The sequence below is a fragment of the Diadema antillarum genome, unplaced genomic scaffold, assembly GCF_040938485.1.
Source record: "Diadema antillarum isolate AM-2024a unplaced genomic scaffold, OU_Dant_1.0 scf00000191, whole genome shotgun sequence".
Taxonomy (NCBI): Eukaryota; Metazoa; Echinodermata; class Echinoidea; order Diadematoida; family Diadematidae; genus Diadema; species Diadema antillarum.
In genome coordinates, this window is record NW_027271080.1 from 834,633 (window position 1) to 847,897 (window position 13,265).

The window sequence follows — 13,265 nt, forward strand, 5'->3', positions numbered from 1 at the left end:
CTGCAAACCACAGCCAACTACGGACAAGAGAGAAAAAAAAAATAGACAGATGTCCTGACTACCAACTTCTAATCTGTGCATCCTGTACTCTATTTCGAAAGGAAATATGGGAGGTAAGCAATAATACATGTAAAATGTAAACCCCAAATATGTTGGAATATTTTGTCAAGCCTTTGACATCTTGACCAATTTTTGACTGTCGATCGTTCATTGGGCAGAAAATTAACGCATGTTTTGCTAAATGAATGGAATACTGCATATGCATGTAGTCAATCACTCCAACAACGAAGATTTACATGAATTAACGCTGATTATTTTTTTAAGCCTCTGTCAAAGATGGTTGCAGGAGTTTTTATGTTGTTGCAGTCATCCATTCACACGCACATCTGTCCTATTCTCATCTTACAATAACTTAACATTTACTCAGCAGATCATCTTCAACTTTGGTTTTATACAGAAGAGATGATTACCTGCTGAGCCTTGTACAAGTAGCATTTTAGTTATTGTTGTGATTTTGCTGCTGATTGTAAATTACAGGGAAACCCTGATTTTTATTGACTGTAGAGCATTGCTACCATGACATTATACTTACCTTCGGATGGCAAAGTTACCATAACCTCTAAGCAATTTGACTTTGATTAGTTAGGGTATTGATGTGAAAGGTCACGGGGACATTATATGCACGAAAGTGTTGAATGTATCCAGTTGCAGTATCAGGCAAGCACTACCTTGAAATTCTTCTGAATGGAATAAAAAGCTTAATGGAAAGAATTGGATATTTGGATCATGAAAGTTTCCTACATTTTATATTTCATCGTGTACTCACGGTTAAATTTCTACAATTAGGATCTACTGTATAAAATAATATACTTCACAGTTTCAAGGAAACACTACATATAGAGGAAATCAAGTAACCGTATGTCTTTATTAGCGTATATGTCACTGTGTCTTCACCAAAGATTAAAATGCCCATGTCACTTTCCTCATCAAGTAAAGACAGATACACCATTCTTTCTCTCTCTCTCTCTCTCTGTCTCTCTCCAGAAACAACCCTGCAAGGCTATCCGGTCCGCATCCAGATTCCGTATGAAGGATGTCATCAGAACCTGAACTTACATGTGGAATGCATCCATCACAATGTGCTTTCAGGACTATTACAGAAGTTGGATATATAAAAGACATGTGTATATATTAGAAATTTCTACTAATCCAGATTAAATGCTTCTTTTCTTATCTTTTTTTTTTCTTAGTGATGAAGTAAAACAAGGCCTGATATCAAAATGTGCACAACACTACTTGGCAAAGAGCATTTACAATATGATTTGATATAGATCTACTTCCAATTTTGATGGCAGCATTAAAGGGATGAGGGATGGTCTACTTTTGGTTGAGATGGGGGCTGAGATGGAGATTTTGTAAAATAATGAGAACCCTGTTATGAAATATTAAAGAGTAAACAATACCAAGAGGAATTCCTAATTTATTTGTTAAAAATTGGTTTTGAAAAGGCTGAGATGTACAAAAACAAAGAGGTCCTAATAAAGGTGGCACCCACTTCTAATTATTATCATTCTGTGTCACTTTTTAAAAAAAATTCTCGGCCGTTTCAAAACCAAGAACTTTAATCAAACAAACTTGAAATTACTTTAAGAATTTGATGTTCTTTCATATTTCATAAGTTGTTTTTATTTGCTTGCAAAAAGTTAAAGTCTGAATCTCCATCTCAACCAAAACTATACCATGCCTTTGAGACTCAGAGTTACAAGCCGCATACTAGTAGTTCATGGAAATTGATCCTGTTATTTCCTTTGAACCCAAACGCTAACATTTTAATCCTGTCAGATTGGAATGTCTTTTGGTTTTTTTTTTATGGGGGGGGGAGGGGCAACAAAAGGGAAGTGAACTTTGCCTTTCTTCATCAGATGGAGGAAAATATGTGACATGTTAGAAAAAAAAAAAAGAAAACTGCACGTTGAAGTGCTTAAAAAGAGAAAATTTCATAAAGTAACAGTTGGTGAATCTGAAGGGAAATAGCATAGAGCATGTTTTTTTTTTTTTTTCTAGTTTAAGATATAAAAGAATAGTGTGTAGCTTAAAGGAACGAACATAAGTAAAATGTTTCAATCCAAACGCCAAGTACAAGAAGTAGTGAAAAGAAAATGTACTGGTCAAGATGTATGTTTTGCCAGGTTTCTTTCACATGTGCCATAATTGTCATGATGTTGGTAATACTGTAATATATGTTAGCTATTCAGGGCCCCAGCAATGTATTCTGGTACTTGGAATAAGGGAAAGTATTAGAGGGAAACATTACCCATGCATTTTGGAGAGGTGATTTTTTTTCTTCACTGAGAGACGAGTATTCAGTACAGATAGTTTATCACACTGGTCTGTAGAACACAAAAATAATATCAGACTAAAAGTAGATTTTTAAAAATTTGGCAGTCACCATTCTAATTTAGTTGTACATTGACGAAAGTTCAATGCAACAGCGTACAGTCATAATTAGCTAGGATATGTAACCACAAATTGTTAAAAAGATAGAGATATTGAAATATTGCTTAAAGAGAACATTTTGTTTTTCTAACTGGTGTAACGTTTGTGATGCTGGACACATTATAGTATATGTCACATTAAAATCAATGCAGTTAATGTAGTCAGCGCAATTTGTATTGTTTTTCAAACTCTTTGGATGTATGTCACAGAGATTTGTTCATGAAAGACATTTTCACTGAGGACTCATTCTTTTCTAATGCTTTTAATCATTTAAGAAGATTGCTTTCAGATGGATTTTTTTTTTTTTTTTTTGTAGATGTCCACAAATGGAGACTGAGGTTCTTTACCTTTCAAACGAAATACTGTTGAAGAGAAATAATTATATATATTTTGCAGGATTCAAGCATGTTCTTACTGTGTATGGTATTCTAATCAGCATTTTGGTAACCAGCAACATAGATGTCAAGTGCTGCTATTCTAGTAAATGTACGCTAATGGCAAATCATTGCTTTAAAAAAGAGAAATTGCCTCGTTTACTGTTTACTGTATTTCATTCGTGAACGCTGTTTGAGACGGTGGTTGCGGGCGTGTGCACATTGTGTACTACGTTTTGTTGGTTGACTGGGAATTTAGAGTGTTGGTGATAACTGAAATTTTTTTCACAAATTTGTGATAATATAGAAAAAAAATCGAATTGCAAACAAACAAGTTGTTACATGTCTGCTCCAAGGACATAGAACTTGGCCAAGGATTAATATAATCTGCAATATAGACTCGATGATATAACCGACTTAATGATGGGAAGGGGAAATGAGGCTGTTATTGCATTGCACGCATTTCTTCCTTTTCACTTTTTGTTTTCTCTTTTGAGGGTGATATTTGCCTTACTTTTTCACACAAATCCGGGATACATAATAACAATTTTAGGTCGCCGACTAAGTGTGCGTTCCAAACAACGTTCATGTAAACAATCAACCATCATAAAAGAAACATTTAGTATAAGTCTTCTGCGGGAGAATAAATCAAAATAAAATGCAAACACCTCGCCTTAGAACATTACAAAAGTAAAAGTGATTTCGTGCCTATCCCTTGCAGGGCTCCGTTTCAGGGCCTGAGAATGCAAACTATATAGCATTATGAATTCCAAAACATTCTCGGGGGAAGGGGTGAGTATGCAGGATGGGAGATTTGGTATCGTAATTTTTCCCAGTAACACGTGATATGTTATCACGGTTTCCATGACAACCATTTCCGAACATAGTAAACAATTGATATATAACTCTTAGGTTTCATTGTTAAACATAGATTAGTTAGATTGATACATTTTTCACACACACACAAAATGTTTCAACACTTTCGTACGTTTTGAAATTGTGAATATTTGAAATTTTCAGGGAGTGACCTATTGATGATCAGTTGCCATGGTAACAACACTACTGATTTTATTCATTTATTATTATTTTTTTTTTTTTTTGGGGGGGGGGGGGGAAGAAGCACATTTCAGTCATATCAAGGTGCCACAAAGGGTTTTGCAGTCAGCTATCCAACCTGTCCATTGACTTCGCCAATTATGTAAGATAAATACCTACACGCACTATACCATGTACAATATATATGGGCTAACGCTGTACATTCGATTTTTCATTCAAAATGCGCGTCCGGTAAAAATACATCGTCCCATTTAGGATAACATAAAACGAGTTATCTTTCGCCTTATCTTGTAATTTCTTTGCTGCATAAGATATCAGAATATATATTATATTTCGGGAAAATAAAAACTTTTGAATAGATTGATTTAAGTAGTTTAAAAAAACTTTGAAATATTGGTAGATTTTACAAAGTACAATTTTGAGTAAATCAAGTTTTTATGTTTCATTGCGCCATATATGTGCGTGTAAAAATTCTACATTCAAATGCATATTAGTCAGGTTCTAAACTTGAAATGGAAGATAACACATTTCTAGTTGAAAGGTACTTATCAACCATTACTTATTTCGGTAAAAAAATAAAAATCGTGATTTTTTACATTCTTTCAAATTTTGTGCTTAAAAGGGCATTTTTCGGCAAAAACGCGCTTGACATCCGGCCGTACGCTAAACTTGAGTATTTTTGCAAGACTTTCAGCTGGAAAACTTAGCATTAACAAATTTTGCCGTCCAAAGTAAAAAAAATTGTCTTGGCTGGCCTACTAATAATGATGATAATAATGGTAATAATAATAATCATTATTATTATTATTATTATTATTATTATTATTATTATTATTATTATTATTATTATTATTATTATTATTATAATCTGGCTGAAAAGAAAGCAGGATTGAATTTCCGAAATGTGCATGCCTATTCAAACCATGATCAAAGCTTGACCCTAGACACCCAAGTGCACAGACCTAATGTGGCAAGTTATATTAAGGGATTTTGAAAATTAATGATTTCTTTGCATGCCATTCACACATCAAGTATGTCGAAGATAAATTCAAAATACACATCTTGAAGTAAACTTCAAAATCATGTCACTCTGTGATCTATAACTTAAATACAAGAAACAAGGCCCCACAACTGAAATACCTGGCTACACACCAGCATCTAAACACTGTACAGAACGTGTTGACACAAATTGTGTTTATCTTCTTTTTGTAGTTACCGTTTTAGTTTGTTTTCTCTTTAATTATGCAACAGCAGTAGACCACATCACCCAATGAAACTGCAGGGATTACTGAATTACTTCCTCAACGGCTTCCTCATTGATGAGAAAGCGAAAAACAGAAGAGGTAATTTGACAGAAACAGGAATTGATACTATTTTCTACCCCTCATTCTCATCTTACGTTACAGTCAAGTGATAATGTCACAGGGATATTTGCAGCTTTGCAAGTTGATTTGACATCAAAGCAATTTTCTTGTGGGCATTCTATATCAGGGGAGCGTTTCATCAACGAGTTCGTCGGAGGTTTTCACCGACAAATTTGCTATCAGCCAATCAGACACAAGGAGTTCAGTAGCTTTTAACAGTTGTCAGTGTAAATCACTGACAAAAAGTTTCATGAAACGGTCCCCAGAATTGCCATACATGTTTTGAGGCAAAGAAAATGAAGGTATCTGAGTAAAGTGTCAGTGACACACATACTCCATTTTTTTTTTTTTTTGAAAATGCGTGTGTGCTTGCAGCATTGTAGCCAGCAATAAAATGAATCAGATATTTCAAAAACTTAAAAAAGGTCACAAACATTGTAAGGCATGAACAATTCATTATCTAGGAGTAGGCCCTACAACATGTATATCACTATGCTCTTTACACATTCCTGTTGTCTTTATTGATAGGGGAACAGTACAACATCCCTGCAGAAAATTGGGCAAACAATGTGCACTGAGGGCGCCGGTATTGACACATCCACTCCTGTCGATTAATTGTCGGTGATCGCGCCCACTAATGAGACACTTCCAGCCGGCAGGGAAGTCGGGCTGTTATTTTGGGTCGATTCTCTGGTCGGAATATGAACTGGCGATGGTTTCGAGGAACTGCGGAGGTATGGTGAGGGGGGGGGGGGGAGGAAACAACCGCAAGGCATTTATGACGAGACGATGACATAAAGAGATTGGGTAGGATTGTTAATATGAGCCACATAGCCTCCTGGGTTGGGTTGATCAATTCGCTCTCTGTCGCCTCCAATGACACCCCCCCCCCCCCACACACACACACACAAAAACACACAACCTTTAAAAGTGATGTGGCATTGTACAGTGTATTTCCCTTGCTCTACATATTTCTTGCATACAAATCTACTATTATGCACCACAGCTATGAACTTTTTTAATGATTATTTTTGCATATCACAATTATGACTTGTCAATTTCTTATCCCTAATGTCATTTCTATCATGAATCTAACAGTTTCAATTTTACACATTACCAGTATAACTGGGGGGTGTTTCATGAAACTTTTTGTCGGTGATTTACACCGACAACTGTTAAAAGCTACTGAAATCCTTGTGTCTGATTGGCTGATAGCAAATTTGTCGGTGAAAACCTCCGACGAACTCGTTGATGAAACGCCCCCCTGATATCTATTTGGGGGTTAAAATACTACACTTTTCATATTTTGAACCATATCTTGTATTTTTGAGATCTCATAAATGCCTTTATTTGGGTGCAGGATATGGCATTTGAAGGAACATGCCTACTATTTGTTTAACAAGAATCAGTGTATATAGATGTAAATGATATATATTTTCAGAGGGAGTGATTGAATGTAATATTTTTCATGATTTTCTTCCTGTTTCTCAATTTATAACATAGTATGTTATATTTCATTTGGGTAAGTTTTACTTCTAGGACATTGACAACAGCAGGCTAGGTTCAGGTATGGAGGCATGTTTAATACAAACTGAAGTCATTCAGTTTAGCTCTGCAACTGAAACAGGTAGTAAACCTGTCATTTTATTTGCAATTTGTGATGATTGTTGCTTTAATAAATAGAGCAAATTTTGATATAAATTACATGCAGTCCAATTCAGCAGATGTAACACATATAGACAGACAACGCATGATAAGTAGAAAATATATAAACATAGTATTGGTTTGAAATCAGGAAAATTGAGTATTTAAAGCCATGTAAATTGCACTTCACACAAAATAAACTCAGTGAAATTTAAGTGTTTAACAGGAAGATGTGTCAATTGATGGTGGTGTAAAAGAGGAAACAAGCTGTCTACAACTCACCTATTTGACTACTTCACTTTGGGGTTTAAAGGTCCTGTTTACCTTTGGGAGCAGTGATTTCAAAAATGTTCAAGATATCACATCTGATGCATATATATGTGTAGGTCTGTTGTGTCACAAAACATCCCACCATATAAAATTTTCACAATAAACCCGAAAATATTTCAGGACATATCAGTGTTTTTCTCAATAAACCGTAACTGTAGGCAGTTTAGTCTGGAAATATTCTTATCATAACTATTGTTCACATTTTGTGTATTTTATAACAACAATCGATTATACCGATTATAATGATTAAAATTATGCAGTGGTTGTTTCTATCCCTGACTCACATTTTAGAACTATTTTAAAGCACTAATGCTGGGTTTTTGTTTATCTGCAAATGGTAGATTACAAATGTATGACTTTAACTAAGAAGAGGAAGGACACAGAAAAAAAAAATCCCACACATTTAAAGAAAGAAATATGCAGGAAATAGTCCACTGGGCCCCTATTCTGTGTTGACATAACCCAGCTGAGAGCTTGGTGCTAAGTGTTTTGAGAGCTGAACAGGGCAAGCAGAGAAGGAGGGGACACAACTAGAGCAGACACACACTCAATGAACTCTACTTAATGCCACTGTCCCTGACAGCTTTCAGCAGCCATTTCTCATTAAAGACCTAGCATGAAATTTAAAGAAAAAAAAACAAAAACAAATGCAATATCATGCATTTGCCAAAAAAAAAGAGACATAACAAAACATCTACAACAAGGGTATTAAATGGTCATACATTTTGATAAAAAGAAAAGATTTTCAATCATATTTCAGTCTGTTCAATAGAATGAAAAACAAATCAAGAGGCATGATGTAATATCACTGTATTTCAAGAGCATGGGTGCATGGATAAGATTTAATGTGAAAAAAAAATATTAATTATAATCCACTTCGTGATTATTAGTGATTAATTGCTGCTGTATCAATGAAATACCACTTATGAACCAGTGGCTGCAAAATTTGCAAAAACTTCCACTTTTGGTCCATTCTATGCCATGCTTATACAATGTAAATGTGTTAATGATGTTAGGCATAGCATTACAAGCTACAGGAATTGAAAGCCCACATTCAGTTCCTGGACATTGCGTTCAAAAAAAAAAAAAAAAAATGAGAGGCACAGTCATGTCTGGGAAGAATACTCCACGGAGACACCCACAGCTCTTCCTTGAAAGAGCAGAAGCAGCATACAGCGTGTATTAAAGCCCACGCTAGAGTAATACACACTTCAGAATGAAGAGGAAGAGCCACTTTCCTATTTCATTACTATGCGAGCACCAACTTCCCACATGAAAAAAGCATGTGGAGGAGAAAAAAAGCAGAGTTTAGAAAAGTGGCAACAGTATCATCTTCATGAGCGATATACTGAATATTTTGTGAGGTTTTCATTTTCAGGAATTTTTGCAAGTCAGGTGCAATTTGCAAAATTATTAAAGACACACGAAAATAATTACTCTAATCCCGATATGAATGTTAAGCATATTGTACACATTTCTCCGTTCAGTACAGTACTAAACGATCACGAATTTGACCCACTCGCACAATCGTCTGGAAGTCCAGATAAACGAAAATGTTGACTCGCAAAATATATGGCGTACACAGTAACTATGTAGAACTTTCTAGAAGTGGTGCTTCTTATACCAATCCATTAATGAGAATAGCAAAAGAACTGCATTGTGTGTATGTTTGACTTTACTTGAGCACAAAGCTACAGCAAATCATCTTCTGTTCTGGAATTACAACCCATTCAGTGTCAGGAAACTGTCAACTGATAGCTATCTTCCTGTTTCGCTTGTTTTTAGTTTTGTTTATCATGATACCAAAAGGAAAGAGAGAGAGAATATCCATCACAATGGACAGTCATTAAGTCAAGAACAGATTACATGGCCCCTAATCGGAAAAGCCACTTAAGTTAACGCAGTTGTTACGAGCAAAAATCCAAATACAATGATCCTGCTGCAGTTTACTTTAATAGGAAGAAAAAAAGAATACGTTTATTGAATGTGTTTGTCAGGATTTTTATCCATTGATTGTTACATCAAATGAAAATTTGATTCAATTTTCATTATAAATCCCTAATATAATACCAAGGTCAATTTCTATTTCTGACTGGAAAATGTCTCAAATAATTTGACATGTTTAATTCTCTCGCAAATCCCCGTAAATCAGGCTGCTGTAAAAGTGGAAATTTTCAGTGTTGAAATTTTCACACATTTCACGCACAGAGAAACTAGCGCAAAAATAAAAACCTGTAAACATTTTTGCTCACCATATGTTTCAGTAGTTAATGTCTTGATTCCATGGAATTAAAAACATGCAAGACTCTTCTTATCCAGCCAAGCGCGAAAAATTAGGCGCGCGAAAATGTCCACTTTTACAGTAGTCTCTACGAGACGTCGCAGAAACGTCTCCACGACCACTCTGCGACCAGCGAGACTAAAGTCTCCATTAGGTCACTACATGGGTTAAAGAAAAATATAGATTATATGACCCTTGATTAGAATGTCCTTAATAATTCAATCAGTTGTCATCTAGGCAGATCACTCTGGCAATGACCCCTGTCCCAGTTTCCTTTCAGACAGAAACACATACACAACATACACAAACACAATACCACAGATAGATAGATAGATGTGCTTGGCAGGAATTTGTAAATCATCAATAATCATATCAAATGAGAATATGACTCAAGTTTAATCATTCCAATGTATTGGGACCAGTGTAAACTGGGATTCTATTTCTAAGTTTACAGGAAATGGTAGTTATCCTAAAACACAATTATTATCAAATAAAAAAATTAAAAAATACTGAATTGTGGCTATTAAAATACTATTTAAAGTTCTTGCTGACAATTTTGACAAGTGCATGATTTCTAAACCAGTTTAATCATATTTTGGTATGATTAATAAACTACTTGGTTCCTTTCATGCTAACCACATTTTAGTAGCCACAAATTAATTTTTTAATAGTTACACCAAAAAATACAATTACTGTCTAATCTCCTGGTGTGGAGTAGTGTTATCCAAAAAAACAATGATCAAATTTCAATCATTTCTAAAAGTAACCCATCATCCAAGCAAGCAATCTGGTACATGTAAATCAATGTTCAAACATTAGAAAGAAAAAAACAAACATCAAATACAATCAAATTTAAATCTATCTCACACTTCACATTTCATTTTTTTTTTCAATATATGGGATACAACATGAAGGCGATAACAACGATTCAATGAGAACGCATATTATTAATAGATTGACACTAGGGGTGCAATGCCAGAAATATTCATTGCTTAGTCTAATACATTGCATAATTGTTAAAATGCTGATGAAAATGCAAACAAAACAGCTGATATGATACATCTAATATAAGAAGCCCTCTTACAACAGGTAGCACTAAAAAGTCAAGTGTTCTTCATTTTTTGCCAGGGTTATTCTCATGTCAGTGAAGAGGGCAGAGCAAAGTTCAAGATCACTGTTAAACAAATCAATGCGCAGTGCAACACAGTCGACTTCTGGAAAATCCTTGTAGACCCATTTTCATGGAAGTGAAATGATTAACACATGTTCCCCAGAGCCAGCTGGGAGATTGACAGGGGGAGGGGAAAGCACCCCATACTGGAGCCCCAACCCTGGTACAGTTTCTGATTCAGAGAAACAAGGTTTTTAACACTTTGAATCACTTGTTTTGTTCTAAAAGCAAATTCCGGGAGATCCTCATTACATGGGCTGCCAACATTGCAAATACAAATAACGTAAATGCAAAAGGACAATGAGAAGAATTGCTGTAGAATGTATTCATGAATTGATATAAAAGCAAAACAGCAAGGGAATATACATCTGTTATAACTCCATGACTTTCACTTCTGGTGCTGTTGTTTGTTTAACTATATTTATATTCTATTCTACATCTTTTTTGTATCTCTATTGTTTAGTTTTATTCTGCTTTTTGTTGTAGCTTACTCAATTTTTTTTTGCTTTATATTACTTGTTTGTTTGTTTGGTGTTGTTGTTTTTTTTGGGGGGGGGAGGGAGGGCTGGCTAATGTAATACAGTGTGTCATTGTTCTGCTTTGTATGTTTTGGTTCTGCTGTGCTTTTCTTGACAGTCATCTAGACAATGCCTTGTAATAACTGTGATCGTGATGAAAAAAAAAACTAACAAAACTTGAGGTTTTGCACTTTTCCTCTCCCCACTGGCATCCCATCAAGAGAATAAAGCACAGGCCTTTAACGAGCAAGTGTTCAACAGATGGAAACGTCAACGCGTTTCTGGCATCCCGATTTAACAATCATCATACCGGCTGCATTAATCTGGAAAATTCACTTGGCACTCTCGACTACTCGTGCGGTCAAAGCACTGGGAAAAATGAGGCGGGGATCAACAGCAATCACAGACATGGTGGGGAAAAAAATTGTGACATTTCCCTTGAATGAGGAATTTGCCAATTTGCAGCGGGAATCTAGGGCACTTCATTGTTAAGGTGGCTGTCATGTGTAATATGCAAGGCAATGCACAGCAAATTTGACATATTGATATATATATTCAATATACTGGTGGGTTAGTCTTAGAAATTGTGAACTAACAAACCATTTACTGAATAAATTCATTGTAACACCACTGTCTAGCAGAGATTTTGGCTATGATATCTCCAATCACTCACCAATTTTCAGTTTCTTAGAGAATTTAGCATTCATTTTTTAGCCCTTATTGTGGATTAGTCTCATATTTACACAATATCAACCTGTGGTCATGTGTAGGACCATGCATCTCAGATTTTTCAAACTCGATTCATTGAGAAACGATGCCTTTTTATCTAAACATGTCCACCATATGTGTTTCGCAAAAAAAAAAAAAAAAAAAACACCATTCGATCATTATTTTTAGATATATGTGTAGAATGTTGATCTGAATAAGGAAAAAAAAACCCTCTTCATTAAAAGTTTTTTAGGTAATGAACGCAACATCACTTGAAGGACAAATGTTGCACTACATATGATTCTCAATACTTTAAAATTTTAAAATCACAAATAATGACACTTATCAAACCTTTAAATGAGCCTCAAAATACTTCTTCTCCATTCAAAGAAGATCACACTTGCTTGATATTTTCTTTCACTTTTACACAGACAAAACTACATTCAGTATTGAGTATTTATAAAGTGTCTAATACCACAAACATTAAACACTATGTTATTATCTTGTATAACTACCAAAAAAAAAAATAATTAAAAGAATGAATAAACTAGAAAAGCACTCTGAGAGCACAGACCTCCGCCGAGCAGGTTTATCCATAAAAATTTCTGAATAACTGCCAAAGTTTAATCATCTGTTCCTTGTGTAATTCTCAACCTTTCCTGCAAGTCTTATCCAAATCCATTCACATCCTTTTGAGTTTTTTTGCACATGGACAAACCAACGGTAATGAAAACATAACCATCTCCCTTGGCGAAGGTCAAAAAGAAAAAACTTCTTACCTCTGGACCAGAGACTACTTGTCTGATAAGTCCAGCATCTCGAGCTTGCTGTTTCTTCTCCCTTTCAATCTTTGTGCTGGAAAAGAAAAAATGGAAAAAGGATATAAACAGTATTATGCATCACAGTTTAAGTTAAAAAAAAAAGGTGATTTCAAGCCACTGTCTACCATTGGGAGCAGTGATTAAAAAAAAAAAATGTTCTGTTACCTTGAGTATCACATTTGATGCATATGTATAGTTCAGCTGTATCACAAACATCCTACCATACCAAAATTTTGTAATAAAGCCACAAATATGGGGAGATATCACTCATTTTCTCAATAAACCATAACTGGAGACGGTTCATGCTAGAAATGATTTAAATAAAACTATTGTTCACATTTTGTATTATGTAACAATACTTTATGATAATTCTGATTAACATATTTTCATTGGTTGTTTCTATCTCTAACTCACATTTCAGAACTAGTTTGAAGCACTAAAACTGTTGTTGTTATTTCATCTACAAGTACAAATGGTAAATAGTGGCTATAAGATAAAAACG

At 34.9% G+C, this 13,265-nt stretch overlaps 1 protein-coding gene across 1 annotated transcript in view; it reads right to left on the bottom strand.

Annotated features, from left to right (window-relative positions):
* Nucleotides 1–13,265, bottom strand: part of LOC139723458 (arf-GAP with SH3 domain, ANK repeat and PH domain-containing protein 1-like) — a 139,072-nt gene that overhangs the window by 60,791 nt on the left and 65,016 nt on the right. Inside the window, exon 5 of the mRNA XM_071634702.1 lies at nucleotides 12,722–12,797. Within this exon, the coding sequence (XP_071490803.1) occupies nucleotides 12,722–12,797 (76 nt within the window). The remainder of the gene's footprint in view (nucleotides 1–12,721; nucleotides 12,798–13,265) is intronic.